This window comes from Xenopus laevis, chromosome 3L, assembly GCF_017654675.1.
Source record: "Xenopus laevis strain J_2021 chromosome 3L, Xenopus_laevis_v10.1, whole genome shotgun sequence".
Lineage (NCBI taxonomy): Eukaryota > Metazoa > Chordata > Amphibia > Anura > Pipidae > Xenopus > Xenopus laevis.
Window position 1 is genome coordinate 152,448,518 of NC_054375.1, and position 25,310 is coordinate 152,473,827.

At 41.8% G+C, this 25,310-nt stretch overlaps 1 protein-coding gene and 1 pseudogene across 2 annotated transcripts; both read right to left on the reverse strand.

Annotated features, from left to right (window-relative positions):
• Nucleotides 1-1,081: 1,081 nt before the first annotated feature.
• LOC108710380 (probable N-acetyltransferase 16) lies at nucleotides 1,082-23,294 on the reverse strand. 2 transcript variants are annotated; one of them, XM_041587332.1, is made up of 4 exons: nucleotides 23,138-23,294; nucleotides 21,454-21,679; nucleotides 21,113-21,337; nucleotides 1,082-1,912 (listed from the first exon to the last, which is right to left on the reverse strand). In XM_041587332.1, exons 2-4 carry the CDS (start codon nucleotides 21,640-21,642, stop codon nucleotides 1,289-1,291), a joined length of 1,038 nt encoding a protein of 345 aa, XP_041443266.1. In that variant the 5' UTR covers nucleotides 21,643-21,679; nucleotides 23,138-23,294; the 3' UTR covers nucleotides 1,082-1,288. The 2 variants fall into 2 exon arrangements, with proteins under 2 accessions (XP_041443266.1, XP_041443267.1); XM_041587333.1 differs by having other exon boundaries at nucleotides 21,463-21,679; nucleotides 23,138-23,293.
• A 768-nt stretch (nucleotides 23,295-24,062) lies between these two features.
• On the reverse strand, nucleotides 24,063-24,733 carry LOC108710381 (annotated as a pseudogene).
• Nucleotides 24,734-25,310: the final 577 nt, after the last annotated feature.

Here is a 25,310-nt window from a genome sequence, read left to right on the forward strand (position 1 = left end):
CCTGTCCCTTCTTCAGGTTGAGCATTTTAGCAAATAATTAAGTGAAATTGGACTCCAGAACTTGATGTCTCCGTAGAGTTTTTTATATTAACGTTAAGAGCAAAGATTCTACCTCCCTTTCATTTTCATAACATCTGTGCACAAAACATCTACAGTTCTTTATCTCATTTTCAGATCAGACTTACAGGCACACTCTCTCTATCTCGGCTGCTCAGACACTCTTGGAACAGAGCCAGCCGCCTTCCTAATCGCTCAGAAATTGCCAGTCACTTTCATTTCTCAAACATATGATCAAATATAATTTATATACATATAAAACTCAAAAGCCATAAGAGGTTTAAAATATCCTTTGAATTGGTTCTTTGTGATGTCACTGGTGTGACATGACTCCTGCTTCTCATTTAGTGACATTGAATTATTGCTTTTTTTATTCTTACTGCTGGTGGATGAAAATAACCTGATCACTGACTGGTTGCTGCGTGGAACTGCCCAGGTACAAATTTGCCCACCGATGCTTATTGTTATAGCTATGATCATTCCAAAGCAAATTTAGGTGACTGAAATCTATGAGGCTAAAATGTGTTATGTTTATGCCTTTTTGAATTTCATCTGGATTTTATATTCTTGGTGTTTCATTTGTGTACCTTCTCTGGATACTTTCTAAACTCTAATTAAGAGTAGTCAATCTGGATTTGTCCTAAGGTCTAGTTAGATGAGTTTTCTGTGGTCTTTTGTTGTGCTAGATACTACTATGAGCCCATGAAGGTAAATTAGGATGAGATTTTGGGTGAATCCGTATTTGGAGTCCTAGATGTTCTTGGTAGTAGAGCGAACAGCCAATGTCTTTCAGATCTTTAACCCTGTTATTAGGTTAGGAGGCCACAAAGGTTAAAGCTCTCAGATGAGTTTGAACTGAAAAAGTCCAAAGTGGTGACACAATCTCATATGAGAATAAAATCTGAATTTGGGGTGAAAACTTTTTTGATGTCCTAGATAATCTTGGAATTATGGCGGAATAACCAATGTCTTTTAGATCTGCAACCCTGTTATTAGGTTGGGGGGGGGGTCTTGACTACAAAGGTTAAAGCTTTGAGATAGGTTTACACTGAAAATCCCAAGAACCACTGGTCTACATTGTCTCTCTAGCACCTTTTGTAAAAGACCAAGAAAGTGGTGATACAATTCCAGATGAGAATTGTTTAGTGAATTTAGTGAAATCAGCAATAGGTGGGTTAGGCAAACAGTTTTGAGCAAGGAATGCTTCAGTGCTGGACAATTGAGAAGGTATCTAGTGTCTTGCGAGAACCTTGATATCCTGCTCTAGGACATTTTGCTCCTTATAGAAATGAAATTTGGTTAGTCCTTGACAGAAATTAGTAAGTTCATCATGAAGACTCGTTTCTGCATAGAAAATGCAAACAACACCGGCCCCTAGAGGAAGCAATTGGACTCCTTTTATCAGCTGGTGTAGGATATGTTTTTTTGCAGAAACAGGATCAGTTCCAAATAGATCAATGTCAAACCGGTGCATACCATCTCCTAGAGGCACAGAGATGGGTGGGGTGCCCAGGCTAAGGAACCCAGAGGAAATGGTAACACTGGTATCTCCGGATTTAGTGGTGCTCTCACAGTCACTTGTCTTTTCACAGTGTTCAGAATGGAACCAGACAATTCCCCTTTGTATCAATAACTCTAGGTTGGATTTGTGGGTAGAAAGAGGAAGCCAGCCTTGGATAAGAAGCCCCTTGGGAAGCAGCCTCTCTGCTGTACGGGAATTCTCAAACAAACTTAGAACCTCTTCAGGGGTAAGGGCATCAAGAGGTTGCTTCCCATATGCACTCTGCACGCGATGCTTCAGCAACTTCACTGCATGGTCTAGTTGGTCATGGGGCAGGATCACTGAGACCACTACCTAAAAGAGTGTAAGGTAAAGAAGTAATCAAATACAAAATATGAAAGAAGACCAGCAAGCAAAAAATAATTTAGCTTTCTACAGCAAAGTATCAGTACACACGTGGATGTGTATGTGAACAAAGACTAAAGGGCTCCCTATCTATGATGAATGCAAGCTCTTGTACCATGCTTCTTCAACCGGTTCAACCAATTTCACACTTGTGTGGAACTGTGCAAGGGATTTTGATGGGTGCTGAGTGCTTCAGGCGAGGGGTGGTTATTATGATCAATCAGGAACAGGACAGGTAGGAGCAGGCATAAATACAGGACAAGACATGAGTGGGAGAAGGCAGACATAGAGACTGGACAAGACAGGACCGGGATCGATAGGGTGAAGAGACAGGACAAGGCTGGAGTGGGCATAGCAGACAGGACAAGGCAAGAGAGGGATGGAGAGGTCAAAGAGACAGGACAAGGTACGAGCAGGAAGGTCTCATCACAGGAACAGGACAAGGAAGAACTGAGGTAGGATCAAGACCAGAGCAAGAACAAGGCGATAGGGGTGAGAGCATAAGAAGCAAGAGCTAGGGACTACCCACAGTGCTGAAGTTATCAAAAGCTAATGCTAAGGCAAGGAAATAATGCAGGAGCTGGGTTTATATAGGGCACAACTGTCTCTGGTTGGCTGACCAATAAAGCTACTGGAAAAGTTAGGTGAAACGGTAATAATGAGAGTGAATAAGAAAACTTGCCAGATGTAACATAGTAAGTTAGATTGAAAAAAAAGACACATGTCCATCAAGTTCAACCTTTTAACCTGCCTAACTGCTAGTTAATCCAGAGGAAGGCAAAAAAAGAACATTTGAAGCCTCTCCAATTTGCCTCAGGGGGAAAAAATTCCTTCCAGACTCCAAAATGGCAATTGGACCAGTCCTGGATCAACTTGTACTACGAGTTATTTTTCATAACCCTGTATTCTCACACTTGCTAAAAAGACATCCAACCCCTTCTTAAAGCTCTCATTTATGAGCCCATACGATTTAGGGAGAAAATTCCGAATCTTCACAGCTTAACATTATCAACATTCAATTTAATTTGCCACTTAGCCGCCTAGATTGCCAGTTTGTCAAGATCTTGTTGCAAGGATGCAGCATCCTGAATGGAATTAATTGGGCTGGATAGTTTTTTTTTTTTTTTTTTTGTATTCATTTTATTGTATTATTCACAAATAAAATCAATGACCATTTACATCCGTGTAATAAACGCAAGTAAAAGGAAAAAAAAAACACTTACATTAAACATAGTTCTTGCAAATATTAATCATTGGTATTCATATCAAAGCTAGCATAAGAAAGCTTCTCGGTGTTAGGTATTGATTGAACATGTAGTGATAATTAAAGTAAACTTTTAACATTTTTAACAGAAAGTTAAACCAAATATTCCAAAACGTGAAATCTTATTCATGTACTAAACATACAAAATCAATATGGATAAGCAATTTTTTTTTTTTTTTTTGTAATTATCTGTCTTTTCTTTGCTTTCTTTCAGGTGTATCGTGGAGAGTGGGGAAGATTGCTTACAATCAGGTAGGTTTCGTTTGTAGCCTAATGTCTTAGTGAGTCTCAGCATAATAAATACTTAAGGTGGAGAATGGATGGATATGTATTCTCTCCAAGGTAACCAGGTTGCTGCATAATCTAGATACTTATTGTTTATGGAAGCTGTAAGTTCTTCCATTAAGCAAATTTCATTGATTATATCGAACCATTTCTCTATCGTCGGGGTTTTTTTTTGCCTCCATAACATGGGTATTTGAGCTTTTGCTGCTATTAACATTTGTAGTAATAAGTTTTTCTTAGTGTTGTTTTCGGGTTCAAAATCATGAAATAGTAAGATTGCTGGTGGGTTGGTTTTCACTTGCTCTCCTATTATTTCAGAGCATATTTTGAACACTTTTGACCAATAAGTTTGTATCATGGGACATGTCAACCAGAGATGAGATAACGTGCCAGCGTCTAGTTCACATCTCCAGCACAGGTCATTGTCTAATAGGCCCATTTTTTTTAAAATCACTGGAGTTCTGTACCATCTAGATAATATCTTATAGGAGGATTCTTGTAGACGGTTGCTAATTGAGCATTTGTTGATATACTTAAAGATTTTTTCCCATTCCCGCTCACCAAGTGACATGTTCAGATCCTCTTCCCACCTTCTAGTGTAAGCTGGGAGATCTGAAAATTTAATGTCAATAATTATTTTATAGATTCGCGAAAGAATGTGGCTAAAATTATTTCCAGGTGAACATAGCATTTCAAAATTCGTCGGTTCTCTGGAGGGCATTCCAGATAATTTGTGTGAGGATATGAAGTTTTGAACTTGGGTAATTCTCCACTTATCTCTATTTGACCAATTTTCTTTCGTGTTATCAGCCTCTGGGGGGAGCCCTTGCGTGGATTTGAGAAAGTGTCTCAATTGAGGGTTTTCTATATTGAAGGCTGAGGAGAATCCTTTATCTGCTATACTAGGTGGGAACTCTGTGTTATTATGAAGAGGCATGAACGGTGAGGGATATTTTGACAGTTTATTTGCTGAGTTGAGCTTGTTCCAAGTATTTATTCCATTATTAATAATAGGATGGTCTTTGGCAGTTTGGGGAACATTCCCTTTGCGCAACCAAGCCAGACTATGTAAGCTACCTTGTGTCCACTTATCCTCCAGGGAGCGCCAAAGTTTAGGCGAATTAAGATCACAATAATCAGGAAAGGCAGACAGTACTGCCGCTTGGTAATATGACTCAAAGTCAGGCATTGCAAGGCCCCCTCTACCCTTGGGTTGAAATAGTGTTTCTCTTCTGACTCTACCTCTTTTTGATTTCCATATATAATGGAAGATAGCTTGATTTAGTTCTACAAAGTACCTCTTTGGGATTGCAATCGGGAGAGCATTAAACAAATATGTAAACTTTGGTAGAATTGTCATTTTGACACTATTTATTTTCCCTTTCCAGGTGAAGTGCTTTGTTGACCAATTTAATAACAGCTGTTTGGTTTCCTTTAAAAGAGGTGTGTAATTGTAGTCAAATAGTTTGGCTATGTCTGCTGAGATTTCAACTCCTAAATATTTTAGTTTACATTCTTGCCATTTAAAGGCGAAGGACGCTTGCAGGAGTTGTTTTAGCTCTGCAGGGAGATTTATTGATAGAGCCTCTGACTTGCTCATATTTATTTTGTAGTTGGACAAATGCCCATATAATGTCAATTCTTTCAATAAATTCGGTAGAGAGACAAGAGGGTTTGCAATAATCAATAGGAGGTCATCAGCAAACACTGCAGCCTTATGTTCCAGTTTATCAATACAAAGCCCTCTTATGTCTGTATTTTTGCGAAGTGCAACCAAGAGGAATTCCATGCAAATTACATATAATAGTGGGGAGAGTGGGCACCCCTGTCTAGTTCCATTTTTTATCATAAATGGATTGGATAAGACTCCGTTTACTCTTACTTGAGCCGATGGGACTGAGTATAGAGCCATAACTTTTCCCTAAACTGAGGAGGCAGACCAATCTTCTGCAACGCTAAGTCTAGGAAGTCCCAGCTCACACGATCGAATGCTTTCTCAGCGTCGGTTGACAAAAGCATTGTTGGGTTCCGACCTTTCTTCCCCCATAAGATCCAATTAATTACCTTAAGAGTATTTTCTTTTGCTTCTCTCCCTTTGACAAATCCCACCTGATCCCTGTGGATACAGTGTGGTAGTACTGGGTTGAGCCTTTGAGCTAGAATTTTGAATAGAATTTTCAAATCTATATTTAATAATGAGATTGGTCTATAATTTTCACATAGTGAATGGTCTTTCCCCGGTTTGGGTATCAGGGTTATATGGGCCTTTAAAAATTCTGGGTTTAAGGGAGAAGTAACTGAGATGGAGTCCATAAAAGGAAGCAATATTGGAATAAGTTTATGTTCCAACAATTTATAAAATTTAGCTGTGTATCCGTCAGGGCCAGGTGCTTTATTTAGTTTAAGGGATTTTATTGCCTCTTGTATTTCTAGGCCTGTGATGGGAGCTTGCAAGCTTTGTATGTATTTCTCAGGGACTAATGGAATTTCATTGTCTTGCAGATACTGCTGGATTTTTTCTCTAAGTCTATTCCTATTTTCTGTTTTAGATGGGTTTAAGTTATACAACTTCCCATAGTAGCTCTTAAATATTTCTGCTATGTGTTCTGGTGCCCACTGCGTTTTATTATTTTCATCTTTGATTTGTCTAATATATGCTCTATTTTGTTTAGTTTTTAAGGCTCGTGCTAGAAGTTTCCCTGTTTTGTTGCCATGTTCGAAGTATTTCTGTCGAACTCTGGATAAAATGTTCTTATTCTGGGCATTTAAGTAATGATGGAGTTCTAGTCTGCTTTTGGTTAATTGATTGAGTAGTTCTTGTGTTTGGTCTACTTTATGAGCAGATTCTAATTCTTGTATTTTAGAGATATGTGATTGTATTTGAGCTAGTCTAATTTTCTTCAGTCTAGTACTGTGTTTTATTAGGATACCCCTCGTCAAACATTTTAAAGCTTGCCATTTTGCAATGTTCGAAGTGGGATCTCGTTGTATGGCTGATTTGTATGTGTTTAGGGTGTCTTGTAAATCCAGGAAGCACTCCTTATCATCCAGTAAAGAGTCATTTAATTTCCATTGCCAGGGGGTTCTGGAGCGTTTTGGGAAATTAATTAGAATCTGTACAGCTGCGTGGTCTGACCATAGAATGTTTTGTATATTATCTGATTTGATCCAACTGATATGTTGCTGTGAAATTAAGATGTAATCCAACCTTGAGTAAGTTTGCTTAGCATGCGAAAAAATGTATAATCTCTCTCATTTTCATGGAAGCATCTCCATGTGTCTAGCATCCTGAGTTTAACCAAAGCTTTTTTAACCATATTAGTTGCAGAATAGGGTATTGTGGAAGTGCCTGTGGATGTGTCCATCCTGGGATTTAAGGTCATATTCAAGTCTCCTCCCATAATGACTATTCCTTCTACAAAGTTTTCTACCTCCTTCAAAATTTTAAGCAGAAAGTTTACTTGATGATGATTTGGAAGATAGACACATCCCAAGGTACATTGAGTATTACAAAGTACACCCTTAACAAAAACATATCTCCCTTCATTATCTTTAAACGTGTCCTGAACTTGAAAGTCTAGTTTGTTGTGAATACCTATCGCTACTCCCTTGGTTTTGGAATCCACATTATTGCTATAAAACCATTGGGGGTATTCGTGGTATTTCTTAAGAAGTTCCGATTAAATGAGTCTCCTGTAACATTATTATAGATATTTTCTGTCTTTTCAATTCTCTAAAAAGATTACTTCTCTTTTCAGGAATATTAAGGCCATTAACATTCAACGATAATAACTTAACATCAGCCATATTTCTTAGGTAAGAATATTTGCTTAGACCATAAAACACTGAGAGAACTATATGTCTTCATTTCCATAACAGATTGTATTCTAATTTCTTTATCTAATGATTTTGTATTTAAAGTAGCATTTTCACATTTAGGTATAACTGTAATTGTAAAAAAAACAAACTTGTGTCTAATATAAGACGCTTTCAACATTGGGGAAAAATAAGCCTGTTGTATCGGCTATGTGTGGACAGGTATAGCCAGTATACCTGTCCTAACCCCTGGGGGGAGGTGTACGAAGGGTTAAGGACTTAAGGGCCATAAGTAGTACCGGTGTATGTACTTGAGTAGGAAGAGGACCCACGGTTTTCCAGGTCCTGAGGATCATATTATTTGGTGGACTGATACCAATATCTTAAATTGTAGGTAGGGCAGGGCAAGATAGATCCTTGTATATATAACAAATCTCAAAAGAAAACATTCAAAACCCTTAAACATTCTTGGCTTTCTATATTTACCCTGAGGGGTCTGTTGTCGATGGGTAAGTATATGTCCAAGTTTATGTAAAAGGAAGGTGGAGGTATGTGAGAGAGAAGAAAAACTGTCAGTCAATTTACTCCTCACCACCCTTTCTTTTCTCTGGTGTCATCTTTGTCTTCTTTTTTTTGGTTTTAGGTGATTCAATCTCTATCCAATTTTCGCGGGAAGGCAGATCCGGAATTTTTGGATGAATGGTAAGTTTGCACCATTCCGATAAGTCTGGTTCTTTTATTCCACAGGCTTGGCAGAACGGCGATATATCCTCCGGGCTTGTTAAAGTTGCTGTAGTTCCATCTTTAGTGACTTGTAGTCCAAAAGGATAAGTCCATCTGTACAATAGTTTCTTGTCTTTTAAGCTTGACAATAGCGGTTGTATGAGTCTGCGTTGTTGCAGGGTATGCCAGGAAAGGTCTTGTAGTATAATTATTTCAGCGCCCATGAAAGTGATAGTCTTTTGCTTCCTTGCTCTGGTTAAGATTTCCTCCTTAATAGTAAATCTGGACAGGCAACAGATTATATCTCTTGGTTTATCTTTAGCTAACCCACGTGGTTTAAGTGCTCTGTGCACTCTTTCAATATCTACTGTAAAAGTGTCCGGTTTTTCTAAGATAAGTCTGAACAGTTGTTGTATTTTGGATTGTAAGGTTTCATTTTCATGCGATTCGGGCAGGCCTCTGATGCGCAGATTATTTCTGCGCCCTCTGTTATCTATGTCATCAAGACGCCTTTGCATAGCCCCAATAGTTTTGATATGGTGATTATTAGCCAGAATCAAGGCTTCCACGGTGGTTTCCACCTGGTCATGTCTTTCCTCTGTTTCAGCTATATGGGTATGTAAGGCTGCAATGTCTGCTTTGACACTACCAATTTCCTCTTTTAGGGTTGATTTAAATTGCGCGATCATTTCTGTGAGATCGGACTTAGTGGGTATTGATTTTAAGTGTGCTAAAGTTATCTTTCCTGTACTTACAGGTTCGCTGTCTGAATCTTCCGGCGGGCTGCGCGCTCTGCGCTGAGTCGCCATCTTGGGTCCTTGTCGTGTGGTGCGCGGAAGATCAGAAGTTGCGAAGTACTGCTTCAATAATCTCTGTGAGTCCCCGAGTTTGTTAGTTTTGTTGTCGTCGCTATTTTGCTCCTTAGATTTGCCGTGCTTGCCCATTCCAGCAGTCCATCTGGCTATTACACCGGTACAAGGCCTAGGAGCTCAGCTCTCAAGCGTCCTCCATGCTCCGTAGCTGGCCACGCCCCCCTGGGCTGGATAGTTTTGTGTCATCTGCAAACACTAATACATTACTTACAATACCCTCCCTTAAGTCATTAATGAACAAATTAAATAAAAGTGGACCCAATACCGAGCCTTGAGGGACCCCACTAAGAACCTTACTCCAAGTAGAGAATGTCCCATTAACAACCAGCCTCTGTACCCGATCCTGTAGACAGTTTCCTATCCATGTTCAAACGACTTCATTAAGCCCAACAGACCTTAGTTTAGAAAGCAGTCGGTTGTGGGGCACAGTATCAAATGCTTTGTAACAATCCAAATAGATCATATTTACTGCCCCCACTGTCCAGCATCTTATTTACCTCATCATAAAAAGCAATAACATTTGTCTGACATGACCTATCCTTCATAAAGCCATGCTGATTGTTGCTCATAATGACATTCACTAGGACAACATTTTGAATGTGATTCCTTAACAAGCCTTCAAATAATTTGCCCACCACAGATGTCAAATTTACTGGCCTATAATTGCCAGGCTGAGATTATAATCCCGTTTTAAATATTGGAATGAAATCAGCTTTTCTCCAATCCATAGGTACCATACCAGATGAAAAAGAATCTGAGAAAATCAGAAATAGGGGCCAGTCTAAAACGGAACTAAGCTTGCTTAGAACTCAGGGTGTATGCCACCAGGCCCGGGAGCCTTGTTTATATTTATTTTTATTAAAGCTTTATTTATCATATCTTGAGTTAGCCACTGACTAGAGCTGAGCCAACAGTGCAGCTATGAAGTGAGCCTTGGAACTCAGACTCCTCTATTGTATACACTGAAGAAAAGAACTGATTTAGCAGATTTGCCTTTTCTTTATCTATTACAACCATACTGGTACCATTATTTAAACGAGCAATACTCTCAACCCATATCTTTCGACTATTAATATAATTAAAAAACATTTTGGAGTTAGTCTTAGCCACAGCCGCAATGCGCTCCTCATTTCCTATCTTTGCCTTCCAGATTGCTGTTTTACAACATTTATTATAGTGTTTACTGTATATTCATTAAATGCAGCTTCTGTCCCAACAGACTTGTAGTTTTTAAATGCCTTTCTCTTCTTTCCTATTAACTCCTTTACTTCTATATTATGCCACATAGGGTGATTCTTAGTCCTTCTACATTTACTCTTTAAGGGAATAAATTGAGAACAGTAACAATTTAATATAATTTTAAATGAGAACCATTTATGTTCTGTGTTTTTAGATTAAAACATTATGCCCTAGTCTGTCAAGTTTACCAGTATAATCCAGTCGTAGAAGGAGCTCGAGCCGTAGATAGTGAACCCACAAGCGCCTCACACAACCGCTACCCACCTGGAGTGGAACAGGGGGCAGGGTTGTGGAGAGTAGCCAATGAGACGATTAGCAAGGTACAAGAGGATTAGGCAGAGTCGTAGTCAGGAGGTCCGAGGTCAAAGGCAGGCAGCAAGATTCGTAAACGGAGGGACAGGCCGAAGGGTCGAGACAGGCAGCAGAAATCGTAATCCGGGAACAGGCGAAGGTCAACAACAGGAAATCACAAAAGAAGAGATGCTAGGGTATCAGTTAGATAACCTAATAACCAGGCAATGCATCTCTATCAGAACCAGGTTTAAATAATGTCCATTTGGCGCCAACTGGCGTCATTCCGCCGGCGTCGCCGTGCTGACGTCGCCGTGCTGATGTCACGTCCGTCTCAGGCGCTCGCGTCCGCATCTTTGCGTCGGCGACCGTCGCCGGCGCCTCCGCGCCCGCGACCATCGCCAGCGCCCGGCGTCATGCGCCGACGCGCGCTAACGCGCCCGCGCCTACGCCGGCAAGAACGCAGACCCGAATCCTCACATTGCCCCCCATCAAGGAGCGGCCTCAGGACGCGACCACCAGAAGGTTTACCAGGATAGGTTCCATGGAATTTTTCCAACAAATCAGAGGCGTGAATGTTAGACACTGGTTCCCACGAATTCTCTTCTGGACCAAAGCCTTTCCACTTAACTAGATACTGAAGACGTTTACCTCTCAACCTGGAATCCAGGATCTCTTCAACCTCGAACTCTTCCTGACCATCCACCACGACAGGAAGCGGAGGAGGAGCCGTACGTCCAGGAAATAGAAACGTTGAGGCCGGTTTCAAAAGTGCTGTATGAAATACTGGATGAATGTGCCAGGATGCCGGAAGTTTAAGCTGGAATGCCACGGCATTGATTTGACGAATGATGGGAAAAGGGCCCAAGAACCGTTGACCCAACTTCCTACTGGGACAGGAAAGCTTGAGGTTAACAGTTGACAACCACACCAGGTCACCCACCTTGAATTTTGGATCCCCTCTTCGTCCTTGATCAGCATAAACTTTGAAACCTTGTTGAGCCCGCTTCATGTTCTCTTGAAGTTTCTGAAAATTATTGGATAAGAAAGTTAATCGGTCTTTAACTGCTGGAACCAAAATATCAGAAACAATGGCAGAGGGAAAGGTGACTGGATGAAGACCATAGTTTGCGAAGAAAGGGGATTGTCGGATGGAAGAATGATGAGCATTGTTGTAAGCGAACTCCGCAAGGGGAAGCAAATTAACCCAGTCATCTTGGAGGTATGAGGAATAACATCTTAAATACTGCTCCAGGGTCTGGTTGGTTCGCTCGGTCTGGCCATTGGATTGGGGATGAAAAGCGGAAGACAGGGACACCGAAATCTTGAGTGCGCCACACAAGGATTTCCAAAACTGCGATGTGAACTGTGGACCACGATCGGACACCACCTCATCAGGAAGACCATGGAGCCTTACTACTTCCTTAATAAAGTTGTCAGCAGTCTCAGAGGCAGAAGGAAGTCTCGGTAAAGCCTTAAAATGAGCCATCTTGGTTAGACGGTCAACAAAAACAGCAATGGTGGAACAATCACATGATAATGTTAACTCTGAAATAAAGTCCAAAGAAACTGACCCCCACGGACGAGAAGGCACTGGTAAAGGTTGAAGAAGGCCAATAGGTCTAGAATGAGAGTCTTTGGATCTGGTGCAAACCTCACATGACGAGACAAACTTGAAACAGTCTTTAGCCATCCCAGGCCACCAAAACAATCTCTTGGCCAGAATGATAGTCTTTTTGACACCTGGATGACCCGCCAGCTTGGAGTCATGAATGTTCTTAAGGACCTCTAGGCGCATTTGTTCAGGAACAAAAATCTTGCCTTGATGAAGAAGAAACCCATCCTTGGGAACAAGTGACGATTCAGAAACGGTTAAAGATGCATCTTTGATTCCATCTACCAAAGTAGACTGCAACAAGAGGAAATTATCAGAGCTTAAAATCGTCTCAGGAACCAGAGGAACCTCATCTTCAGGAGAGAACATTCGGGATAAGGCATCTGCCTTAACATTCTTTGACCCAGGTCGATAAGTAAGATGAAAATTAAATCGCATGAAGAACAAAGCCCACCTTGCTTGTCTAGGTCTCAACCTTTTAGCAGAGCATAGATACTCCAGATTTCTATGATCTGTAAAATAAGAATCGGATGTTTAGATCCTTCAAGAAGATACCTCCACTCTTCCAGCGCTAGCTTAATAGCAAGTAATTCACGGTCAGCTACATCATAGTTACACTCGCTTTTGGCCAATTTACGGGAAAAAAAAGCAACAGGATGAAGATCATCTTGAACCCCAGTTCTCTGAGACAGGACAGCACCTAATGCGAGTTCCGAGGCGTCTACTTCCAAGGTGAAAGGAAGAGAAACATCTGGATGGTGAAGAATAGGACCAGAAGTGAAAAGTTTCTTCAGTTCCTCAAAAGCCCCCTGAGCCTGAGATGACCAACAAAACTTTTGATTACTACGAGTCAGCTCAGTGATTGGAAGAATGACTTGAGAAAAGTTCTTAATAAATTTCCTGTAAAAATTTGCAAAACCGATGAAACGTTGGACAGCTTTTTTAGATGATGGAATCGGCCAATCAAGAATTGCAGAAATCTTCCTGGAGTCCATCTGAATCCCCTGAGGAGAAACGAAAAAACCCAAAAAATCTACAGAGGTTTGTTCAAACACACATTTTTCGATTTTGGCATAAAGCTGATGAGTGCGTAGGCGAGTCAGGACCTTCTTCAAATGTACCCTGTGCTCTTCCAAAGAATTAGAAAAAATGAGAATGTCGTCTAGATAAATAATGACGAAAATATCAAGAAAGTCCCTGAAGACATCATTGACGAAATGCTGAAAAGTTGCAGGGGCGTTACAAAGACCAAAGGGCATGACCAAATATTCAAAATGTCCGTAACGAGTGCGAAAGGCCGTCTTCCATTCATCCCCTTCCCTTATTCTGACTAGATTATATGCACCCCGAAGATCCAATTTGGAAAAGATTTTAGCCTCAGCCAGGCGTTGGAAAAGTTCTGGAATGAGAGGAAGTGGGTACCGATTCTTGACTGTAATTTTGTTCAGATCCCGGTAGTCAATACACGGCCTTAAGGAATGATCCTTCTTTTCAATGAAGAAAATTCCAGCTCCTGCTGGAGAAGAAGACTGCCTAATGAATCCTTTAGCCAAATTTTCATCCAAATAAGAATGAAGCTCCGAAAGTTCAGACTCAGATAATGGGTACACTCGTCCGAAAGGAATTTGAGCCCCTGGAAGAAGGTTAATAGGACAGTCATAAATACGATGAGGAGGTAACCTGTCGGCCCCTTTTTTATTGAAGACGTCCAAAAATTCCCAATATGCCTGAGGAAGAAGATTTTGGGTCTCGGATACAGGAGATAAAGAGCACACACCATTAGAAGGGAGGAGGCATTGGGAACGACAAAAGTTAGAAAGAAAGGTTACTTCACCGGTAGCCCAGTTGATAGACGGATTGTGTTTCTGCAGCCACGGTAATCCCAGGATGATAGGAAACAAAGGAGAAGAAACCACATCGAAATTCATGAATTCAGCATGCCCTTTATTTAGCAAAACAAAAAGTGAGATAGTCTCTTGCACCACAGGGCCAGAAGTAATCAGAGAACCATCTGCCACACGAAGAGCTATAGGGTTCTTCTTAGGCTGGAGCGGAATCTGGAATTGTAACGCCACTCTATTGTCCAAGAAACAACCGCTTGCCCCAGAATCAAGGATTGCTTGGAGTTCGACCCTCTTGTCTCCCCACTGTAAAGACAAAGAGATAGTCAGGAGAGGCACAGGAACATGACCCCCAGAAAAGTCTTTTTCAAAAATCCTCTTACCCGTTGGACGGGTTGGGCAACCACGAAGCAGATGACCAGCTTGTCCGCAATAGAGGCAGAGGTTAAGTCTGCGACGTCTAATGCGCTCCTCAGGTGTTAATGCAGACCTGATAGCACCAATTTGCATGGGCTCTGGAACCACGTTGAAGGTGGACGAAGAAGGAACTGGAGAATTTATAAAGGGCATTCGGACAGGAGGAGGAGCGGATGGTAACAACCAAGTCTGAGGAAGAAGACCTGCTTTCTCGGCTTTTTCTTCTTCCCGGCGTTCCCTGAGCCTTCGATCTAGTTGTATGGAGGTGAGAATGAGATCTTCCAAGCTATCAGGGATGCCCGTACGAGCTAACTCATTCTTTAGCTCAGAAGAAAGTCCAAAACGGAACTGATTTTTTAGAGCAGCTGGGTTCCACTCCGTATCATCCGCCCATTGCCGGAATTCCAGCGTATAATCTTCCGCAGGACGGTCCCCTTGCTTCAGAGCGCGCAGGGCAGCCTCAGCAGTGGTGGCTCTGTGAGGATCGTCGAAGATAACCGCCATTGCATCAAAAAAGGAATCCACCGAGGTTAGCACAGGACTTTGGCGATCCATGAGGCGGAATGCCCAGGTCTGTGGTTCACCCGTGAGGAAAGAAATGATGACCCCAACCCGGACTTGCTCAGTGGGATACGTGTGGGGTTTTAGAGAAAATAATAACTTACAGTTGCTCCTGAAGTTCCGGAACACCTTCCGATCCCCAGCGAACTTTTCCGGAAAGGCAACTTTAGGTTCGGAGATTTCCGAGGTGATCACCTGAACCTCTGTAGGAGCTGGAGGAGGAGCGGCCGTGGAAGGAAGGACAGCTGGTGGATGAGCTCTGATATGCTCCTGCAACTGTGAATAGCCACTTTGCAACTCCCGAACTGCTTGCGTAAGGGAGGACAGCTGCTGGGTCAAAACGGCAAATGGAGATGCTCCCTCAGCTGGATCCATCTTGGCCTGGTTATACTGTCAAGCTTACCAGTATAATCCAGTCGTAGAAGGAGCTCGAGCCGTAGATAGTGAACCCACAAGCGCCTCACACAACCGCTACCCACCTGGAGTGGAACAGGGGGCAGGGTTGTGGAGAGTAGCCAATGAGACGATTAGCAAGGTACAAGAGGATTAGGCAGAGTCGTAGTCAGGAGGTCCGAGGTCAAAGGCAGGCAGCAAGATTCGTAAACGGAGGGACAGGCCGAAGGGTTGAGACAGGCAGCAGAAATCGTAATCCGGGAACAGGCGAAGGTCAACAACAGGAAATCACAAAAGAAGAGATGCTAGGGTTTCAGTTAGATAACCTAATAACCAGGCAATGCATCTCTATCAGAACCAGGTTTAAATAATGTCCATTTGGCGCCAACTGGCGTCATTCCGCCGGCGTCGCCGTGCTGACGTCACGTCCGTCTCAGGCGCTCGCGTCCGCGTCTTTGCGTCGGCGACCGTCGCCGGCGCCTCCGCGCCTGCGACCGTCGCCAGCGCCCGGCGTCACGCGCCGACGCGCGCTAACGCGCCCGCGCCTGCGCCGGCAAGAACGCAGACCCGAATCCTCACACTAGTCTATGCTCTATAGGGCAGCCCTCAAGGCACTAAAATGAGTTTTCTGAAATTCATGTTTTTACCCCAAACTAGCAGCCTTTTCCTATTTGCATCAGGAGCTTAGCCTCCTCCTCCTCACTCACATTTGGGGCACTATAGCGACTCCTACAATTAATTTGTTGGACTCTTTACAATCGGTGAAGAGCTCCACCCATAAGACTTCCACCCCCTCATTTTCTAACATCATCTCCTCTTTTAAATTTGCTTTTAAATCCTGCCTAACAAACAGACATACCCCTTCTCCTTTTCTATTGCATCTGTCGCTCCGAAACAAGGTATAGCCACTGATATTTACTGGCCAGTCATTTGACTCATTCAGCCAAGTTTTGGCCACACCAATCACATCATATTTCCCCTCCAGCACCTCCAGCTCTCCCATTTTACCAGTTCTCCAAATCCCTCCTCCCTACACCAATCTCTCAGCCACACGTTAATATCTGTAAACTCTCGCTGTCTTCTTAACGTTGCTCGTGGTACAGGTAATATCTGAGAAGTTTACCTTTGAAGTCCTTTGCCCTCAACTTTATACCTAGTTTTTTTTAAATCATTCATAAAGGACTTCATCACCTCCTCTAACTTTGTCATTGGTACCTATGTGTACCAAGACCGCTGGGTCTTCCCCAGCCCCTCCCAATAATCTGTCCACTCCACCACATGCCGAACCCTAGCACCAGGCAAGCAGCAGACTGTTCGGCATGAAGGGTCCTTACGGCAGATTACCCTATCCATCTTTCTAAAAATTGAATCCCCTATATCTAAAACCTGTCTATCCTTCTTTGTACTCCCCCCACCACCCGTATTAGAGACACTGTCTCCCAGGGTGCTCTGAGACTCAGCCTGCTTGATACATAACAGTTCAGAGCTTTCCTCCCCAGCATCTTCAGCCAAAATGGTGAATCTGTTGCTTTGGACCAGCTCCTCTACCCTTCCATCCCCTACTTCCCCTTCTGACTGTAACAAACCTATCTCACTTATTAGCCTCCACTGCCCCTTCTCCAACCCCCCACCACTATACTGGCCCCTGCCAGTGGTTGCTCTGTGAGTCTCCTTTCCTCCCCTACATTTGCCTTTGCCCTCAGTGCTATAAGTTCCCCACTTATAGTCTGCAGATTCCAAGATGAAAACCCACCGACATCTCTCACATGTAAATTGTAAGGACTGCTTACATGAACAATGTAGAAAAATCACACACCCTCAAAGAGATCAGCCTGGTGCACAATATTAGAGGGTCAGCAACCTCACAACTGGATATAGAAGAAGAATATCGGCTTTATTATATACGCATAATAAACAAGCAGGTTGTTCCCTGCAATGCTAGTTGCCTCGTGTGCCGATATTCTTCTTCTACGTCCAATTGTAAGGACTGAGCACAGGTGTGTGGTTGACAGTTAGGAGCCTATGTGCTGTATAACGAGGGTAATGCAGGAATGGGGCATGATAATAGGCAGATGACATGTTATAAATTAAGAGGATTTATTATTGAAAATAAAGAACAATGTAGCAGGTTAAAAATAAACAAAACAGTACTTTTACCAAGCCAGGGGTCAGAGGCAGGCGGCAAGTAATCAGAGTCCATTAAACAGAGTTCTGGACAGGGAGCAAGCAAGGGAAATCCGGTAGGCAGTCCGAGGTCAGGGGCAGGTTGCAGACAAAGGATTAACCAGGGAACAAGCCAAAGTCAGTACCAGGAGATCAGTCGAAAACAGGCAGGGCTCAGGAACAAGGACAAGGACTCAGATCAGGAACCAGGAATCAGGCAAGGAAGAAAACAGGAATCAGGCAGGAGACAAGCAGGAACAGAGTAATGGGCTGGATCAGGTTTGTGGGATACAATGATCAAGTAACGGGGAGATACAGAAAACAGGCTTATAAAGGCCCCAGATTGCTTGATCAAGAACAGATGAATCAAACGAGTTGGAAGGAGAGCACTATGTAGAAAGGAATGTAAAAGACCCATTATAGAAACTAGTCAGTGCAAGTGGGATATGCTTCCAGTGGCTCACTGAGGTAATGAAAGTGAGTGGAAACACAAGGACTAGAGTTCGATTACCAGCATATCCTAATATAAATACTGCGTGGAACTGCTACTCCAACACCAAATACATGTGACAAGACACACACTGAGTGATTCCAGCAAACCCACAGGCACTAAAGGGCTACCTATCTATGATGAATGCAAGCTTTTAAGTCATTTAGAGCTTCTTATACCATGCACCTTCAACCAGTCATGGCAGCTGTGCTCATCAGAAAGTGGACCTAACACTTAACTAAGGCATTAGGCCATTTCAGCATTCACACTTGGGCAGAACTGTGCAAGGGATTTTGATTGGTGTTGGGTCGTTCAGGCAAGCGATGGTTATTATGACCAAACAGCAAGAGGACAGGAGTGGGACAAGGCAGGCATAGAGACCAGACAAGGCAGTAGCAGTATGGAAAAAGTATAAAGAGAGGACAAAGCTGGAGGAGGACATACCAGGCATAGAGACAGGACAAGGCAGGAGTGGAATGGAGAGGTCTCAGAACAGGAACAGAACCAGAGCAGGAACAAGGCAATAGGGAGCAAGAGCTAGGGACTAACCACAGTGCTCAAGCTATCAAAAGCTAATGCTTAGGCATGGAAAAAATGCTGGCGTAGGCTGGCTAACCAATACACCAGCTGGGATGAGATGGAAAAGGTAATAGTGCTTTCCTGGCCTAGTGTTTAAGGAGAGCAATCAAAAACCCAAAAGTTGCTGGTTCGATCCCTAGCTGAAAGTTACCTTCTGTGCAGATTTGTGCTGTTGCACCTTGCTGAACTTCTCTGGTCTGATTTGTAAACAAACGAATGTTCATCTCTGTCTGAATTGTTGTGTTATGCACAAAATTGGCATGAAGAAAGTTATAAATACTGTGGGGGAATCGCACTTTAGGGTTTCCAATAGGGATGTAGCGAACTGCCGATTTGGTGTTCGCGAACGCCGTTCGCGAACACCGGCAAAAAATGCAAACGTTCGCGGACAGTTCGCGAACTTCGAACACCCGCTAAAATCGTTCGATTCGAACGATCGAAGGATTTTAATCATTCGATCGAAGGATTTTCATTCGAATCGAACGATCGAAGCCATTCGATCGAATGCTTTTCATTCGATCGAATGCTTACAATCGTTCGAACGAATGGAAATCGTTCGATTTTTAGCGGTCGAAGGAATTCGAATGGTCGAATGGTCGAACGACTTGTATTCGAATCGAACGCGAACTCAAAATGCGAACGTTCCCAAACGTTCGCGAACATTCGGCGGACGCGAACGGTCGAAGTTCGCGCGAACTAGTTCGCAGCAGAACAGTTCGCTACATCCCTAGTTTCCAACTGAACTTTGCATTTAAATTTATTTAACACATCAGCTTAAACGTGAAAGGAAAGTTCATAACTCCTGAAGTTGCAATAAAGCTAAATAGTAACAGCCTTGCTTTTGAAGAAAAACGTCCTTTCCCAAAGGTCCCACAGTCCCACTTGGGCAAGTTAAATCCAGATAAGCAAATTCAAATCTCACTCACAGTCCTTTGAAGATTCACAGGGCTTTCTCTGTGATGGATCTGTACTGTAGCTCACTCCCAAGTCTTTAGGGCATCAGTTATAGCCAGTCCTTGCTACCAGGGAATTGGCCTCCTTGTGAATAAAGTGTCCAGCAACAAATATGCCAAATAATACCTGGTTGCATTCAGTGTATCTGAATTCCCAATACAGCTTTAGTTGCTCTCTTTTCTCCCTCAGAACAGGGCAGAGAGCAGCCACCTTCGAGTCATACAGTTTAACTCCAGGTTAGGCTAATCATCCCTCACTGCTGATAAGACCCACAGCCCTCTGTGCTGCCTCATAGAGGATTCTGCGATAGATTTACTTTGCATCTATGATTTTTCCAACCATACTACAAATCATAACATGGGAATTACAGTACTTGTTTTCTTACAGTAGATACAATGAACTTCAGATGATTGAATGGTGCCATCATGGATTAGTGTTGCCCAAAACGGAATAAAAGGGGAAAGTTACTCCCACACCACAAACCATGGTCCTAAATGGGACCCCCAGCATTTTAGGTTTTACAGATTAATGGAGAGAATTTACTAGCCGAATGATGGCCCAGTGATGTTTGAAAAACAATCTGAAGATCAAAGTGATCAAGCTCCATCCCAACCCAGAGACATATTAGCAATGCTCACACTTAAAAGATATATATTTAATGTATTCGGAGCTAGTGCTTCCAAAAACTTGTGGTTCCAAAAGTCAGTTCATGTTCATCACATGATATAATGGAACCCATGAAGATAAAGCAGAAGTGAGTTCAAGGAAAAACTCATATAAACATTGCTAATTATTAACTGCCATAGACTGTCACCAGGGGGTTATATACTCCAGCCAGATGTGAGATTTAGTTACTCATGAAGAACTTTTATATCAATAACTTATACTTCATACCTGCACTTCATCCTTATTCCACCTACGGTATTTACAGTTAGACGAGTGGTCACAAGGTAGAACATTATCAGGGGCCTTTAAATAAATACCTTCTAACGTCAGTACTTGCTCACTGAAGATGGGGGGTCCTCTACCCGTGTCAGGTGAATTTTGGTTCATCAGGATGATTAGAGCGTAGGTTGTCTATAAATATCAACTAAATTGTTTCTGCTATTATAACAGGTGCTCACAACTTGTTTAAAGCAACAAGATATCAGGAATGAAAATGCATGTAATATACTATTGGGTGAACCAGTCCCCAAGTAATGGTCTATCTAGCTGCCAGGATATGGAACTCTGGTATATCATCCCTATACCCTATAACTGAAAGTGCAATCCTATACAGGTATGGGACCTGTTATGCAGAATGCTCGGGACCTGGGGTTTTCCGAATAATAGATCTTTCTGTAATTTGGATCTTCATACCATAAGTCTATTAGAAAATGATTTCACCATTAAATAAACCCCACAGGCTGGTTTTATTTCCAATAAGGATTAATTATATCTTAGTTGGGATCAAGTACAAGGTGTTGTTTTAATTTTACAAAGAACATGGAAATCATTTGGATTATTTGGAAAAAATGTAGTCTATGGGAGACGGCCTTTCTGTAATTCAGAGTTTTTCAGATAACTGGTTTCCGCATAACTGATCCCATACCTGTACTCTCCTATGGCTTCTCCATGGTGTATATAATCCACATGCAAATAAATACCTTAGAATGAATGAGTTGATATTTGCTCAGCTTAGTGGGTGGTACATGTTCTGATGTTGCTAGACGAACTTTGGTGACCTCACGATATCTGGGACATAGGGTGTCAGAAAGGTGCTTCTGAATTAAACGGACAATCCCACGGCCTCTCATCCAGAGGGCAACCCGCAGTTTTTGAGCTACAGCTGCTTCACCACCATCTACCACCAAGAGCGACACAAATCCAACCTAAGAGGGAACACCTTTAGTTGGAAGTGTTTCTCTATATGAGAAGTTATTGATCTATGCCTAATCATGTTGCCCTCTTACAATAACTACAACAAGGTGACCCTTGCTTCATTTACCTTACTCACCACTTGTTTTTTAAACTTGGCCAGGAACATCCTCCTCTGAGGGTCTGCCAACCACTTATGGTATGAAACTGGTAGGTAATCCAGGCCACAATCGATTCCACCAGAGATGGACATGACCTCATCATAGTCATGTGAAGTAGCAGGGACAATTTGAACATCCAGCAGGAAATCCTCAGACATGGCTTAACATATTTTATCTTCTATCTTAATCTTGTTCCTACAGCATGAAATGAGAAAATGGAAACAAGTGAGTAATTTGTATTGACCTACTTATTCTCCCTAACTGCAATGGAAACCTAAGACCTTCTTTGTGTGAATATAAGATTAGACCCCTAAAGTCTTATAACTCAAATGCATCATCAAGAAGCATCTATATGTCAAAATGAACAGGAAAGGGTATCTCAAAACCCCTCAAAAGTTCATTAGCCCATTTGTGTAGAACTATTATTTTTCATAGATTTGCAATTGCCTAAATAACTGAATAACTTTAATACTTTCTACATTCAGAAGTTTGTGTGCTGATTTTGTATGTGTGTGTAGATAAGGTGGAGGGAGACCCTTGATACAAGGTTATTTTATTATAGTAGATCGGCTTTTCAATTCTTTTTTATAATGAGGTCTTTAGTGATTTGCCTTCATGTTCTACAAACCTCCAACCTGAAATCTTGTATTTCTCCTCTCAATGTCACTAAATTCAATACGAAAAAGGTTTCATGTGAAAACGTATGGAAGAGATTCAATTTGAGATGCAATTCAGAAAAACATATCTCATTGTTTATCATGTAAAGACTTTATTGAAGTTTATGGGAAAAAACTGGAACTGAATTTGGAGAAAAGTTTTTTTTTCCTTGAATTGAATCTTGTCCATGACTTTTCACGTGATAAACCTTGAGATAACTTTTTCTCACTGAACTGAATCTGGCCCATGAGTTTCTTGATTCATACTTAGGGGCACATTTGCTAAAGTGTGAATTTTCTCCTCCTCTGACTTCATCAAACTTCACATTAATTCGCCAGGTGCATTTTCAGAACATACCTCATATTTATTGAAAATCAAAAGTACACTTTTTCAAGAGAAATGTCATGAATTTTCTCCTGATGTAAATTCTCTGTATATACAATTGTAGTGGGGAAAATTCTCTAGAGAATTATCGCCATGAGGAAATGACTTGGATGGGGTGGCTGCTCTATCTTTATAATGGTAGCTCACCAGCTTGTACCTGGACAAATATCTCTTGGTGACAATTTGTTCTTGTTCTCTTAGTAAATTGGAGAATATTCCCTGGACAAGAGAAGTAATTAATTCTCTAAATCTTGTTGCATTCTACTTTTAGTAAATTGGTGATGTCCAGGGTAACATTAATTTTTGCTGAAATTACAAATTTTCACTTTCACTCTTTAGTAAATGTACCTCTTAGTCTCTCACAGACTAAGTGACCAATATATTTATATTTATGCAATTAATTCCACCAGTGTGTTAGGCACTGGGTGAACATGGGCTCTATCATAGCTGAAGTTATGAGGTGACCTCAGACTCTTTGGTCTAAACTAGTTGTTTTGCTTTTGAGAGCCTGGACCTTCCTATGAACACCAACTTGACTACTCTCTGGAACTCTAGCAATAGGCGCATATAAAAACAAACAAATGTTTTCTGAACACCATCCAAATGACTTACCTGTCCCTTCTTCAGGTTGAGCATTTTGGCAAATAATTCAGTGAAATTGGACTCCAGAACTTGATGTCTCCGTGGAATTTTTATATTAACGTTCACAGCAAAAGTTTTAACTCCCTTTCCTTTTCATAACATCTGTGCACACAACATCTACAATTCTTTATCTCATTTTCAGATCAGACTTACAGGCACACTTTTCTTATCTCGGCTGCTCAGACACTCTTGGAACAGAGCCAGGCGCCATCATGACAGATCTGCAACTGTCAGTCACTTTCACTTCTCAAACATATAATCAAATATAATTTATATACATATAAAACTCAAAAGCCATGAAGAGGCTGAAAATATCCTTTGAATTGGTTCTTTGTGATGTCACTGGTGTGACATGACTCATGCTGCTCATTTAGCGACAGTGGGGGAATTTGTGCAGTAACGAGTGACATTGAATTATTGCATTTTTTATTCTTACTGCTGGTGGATGAAAATAACCTGATCACTGACTGGTTGATGTGTGGAACTGCCCAGGTACAAATTTGCACACTGAATGTCATTATCCTTGACGAATACAAGAAAAATATAACACAAGACACACTGGTATTTATTAACTAAAGCTGCTCATGAGATATGAGGTGAAAACTTTTGGATCATTTTGGAATCATGTCAGAATAACCAATGTCTTTTAGATCTGCAACCCTGTTATTAGGTTGGGGGGTCTTGACCACAAAGGTAGAACCTTTGAGATGGGTTTGAACTGGAAAAGCCCAAGAACCACTGGTCTATATTGTCTCTCTAGCAACTTTTGTAAAAGACTAAAAAAAGTGGTGATACAATTCCAGATGAAAAATAATTCTCGTTTTTTATTCACAATTCAATTACTTTAGTGAAATCAGTATATGTGGGTTAGGTGAACAGTTTTAGTTGGAGCAAGGAATGCTTCAGTGCTGGTAAATTGAGACGGTAATGTTTAGTGTCTTGCGAGATTCTGCTCTAGGACAATTTGCTCCTTCCATAGAGGAACTGGGGTTATCCCTTGGCAGAAATGAGTAAGTTCATCATTTCTGCAAACAAGAAGCAAACAACACCGGACCCTGGAGGAAGCAATTGCACTCCTTTTATCAGCTGCTGTAGGACATGAGTTTTTGCAGAGATAGGATCAGTTCCAAATAGATCAATGTCAAACAGGTGCATACCATCTCCTAGAGGCACAGAGTAGGGTGGGATGCCCAGCAGCCCAGGCTAAGGAACCCAGAGGAAGGGGAAATGGTACCACTGGTATTTTTTTGTTTTAGTGGTGCTCTCACAGTCAATTGTCTCTTCACAGTGTTCAGAATGGAACCAGACAACTCCCCTTTGTATCAATAACTCTAGGTTGGATTTGTGGGTAGAAAGAGGAAGCTAACCTTGAATAAGAAGCCCCTTTGGAAGCAGCCCCTCTGCAGTATGGGAATTCTCAAACAAACTTAGAACCTTTTCAGGGGTAAGGGCATCAAGAGGTTGCTTCCCATATGCACTCTGCACGTGATGCTTCAGCAACTTGATTGCATGTTCTAGTTGATCATGGGGCAGGATCACTGAGACCACCACCTTAAAGAATGTAAGTTAAAGAAGTAATCAAATACAAAAATATGAAAGAAGGCCAGCCAACAAAAAAATAATTTAGGTTTCTACAGTACAGTACACACGTAGACATGTATGTGAACAAAGCCTAAAGGGCTTCCTATCTATGATGAAGGCAAGCTCTTGTACCATGCTTCTTCAGCCAGTTATGGCAGTGATCTGCAAAAAGAGAACTTATTGCTAAGTCCTTCGGGCGAGGGATGGTATATATGAGACAGGACAAAGCAAGAGAGGGATGAAAGGTCAGGGCGCAAGCAGGATGGTCTCATCACAGGAACAGGACCAGAGCAGGAACAAGACAATAGGGGTCAGAGCATAAGGAGCAAGGGCTAGGGACTAGCCACAATGCATAAGATATTAAAAGCTAATGCTTAGGCCAGAAAATAATGCAGGAGCTGTATAAGGTACAACTGGATCTGTTTGGCTGACCAATAAAGCTCCTGGAAATGTCCGGTGAAAATGAGAGTTAAACGTGCCAGATGTTCCCCTGGCCTAGTGGTTAAAGGGGACCTGTCACCCTAAAAAGAATTCCAATTATTTTCTATCATGTTAGTTGATC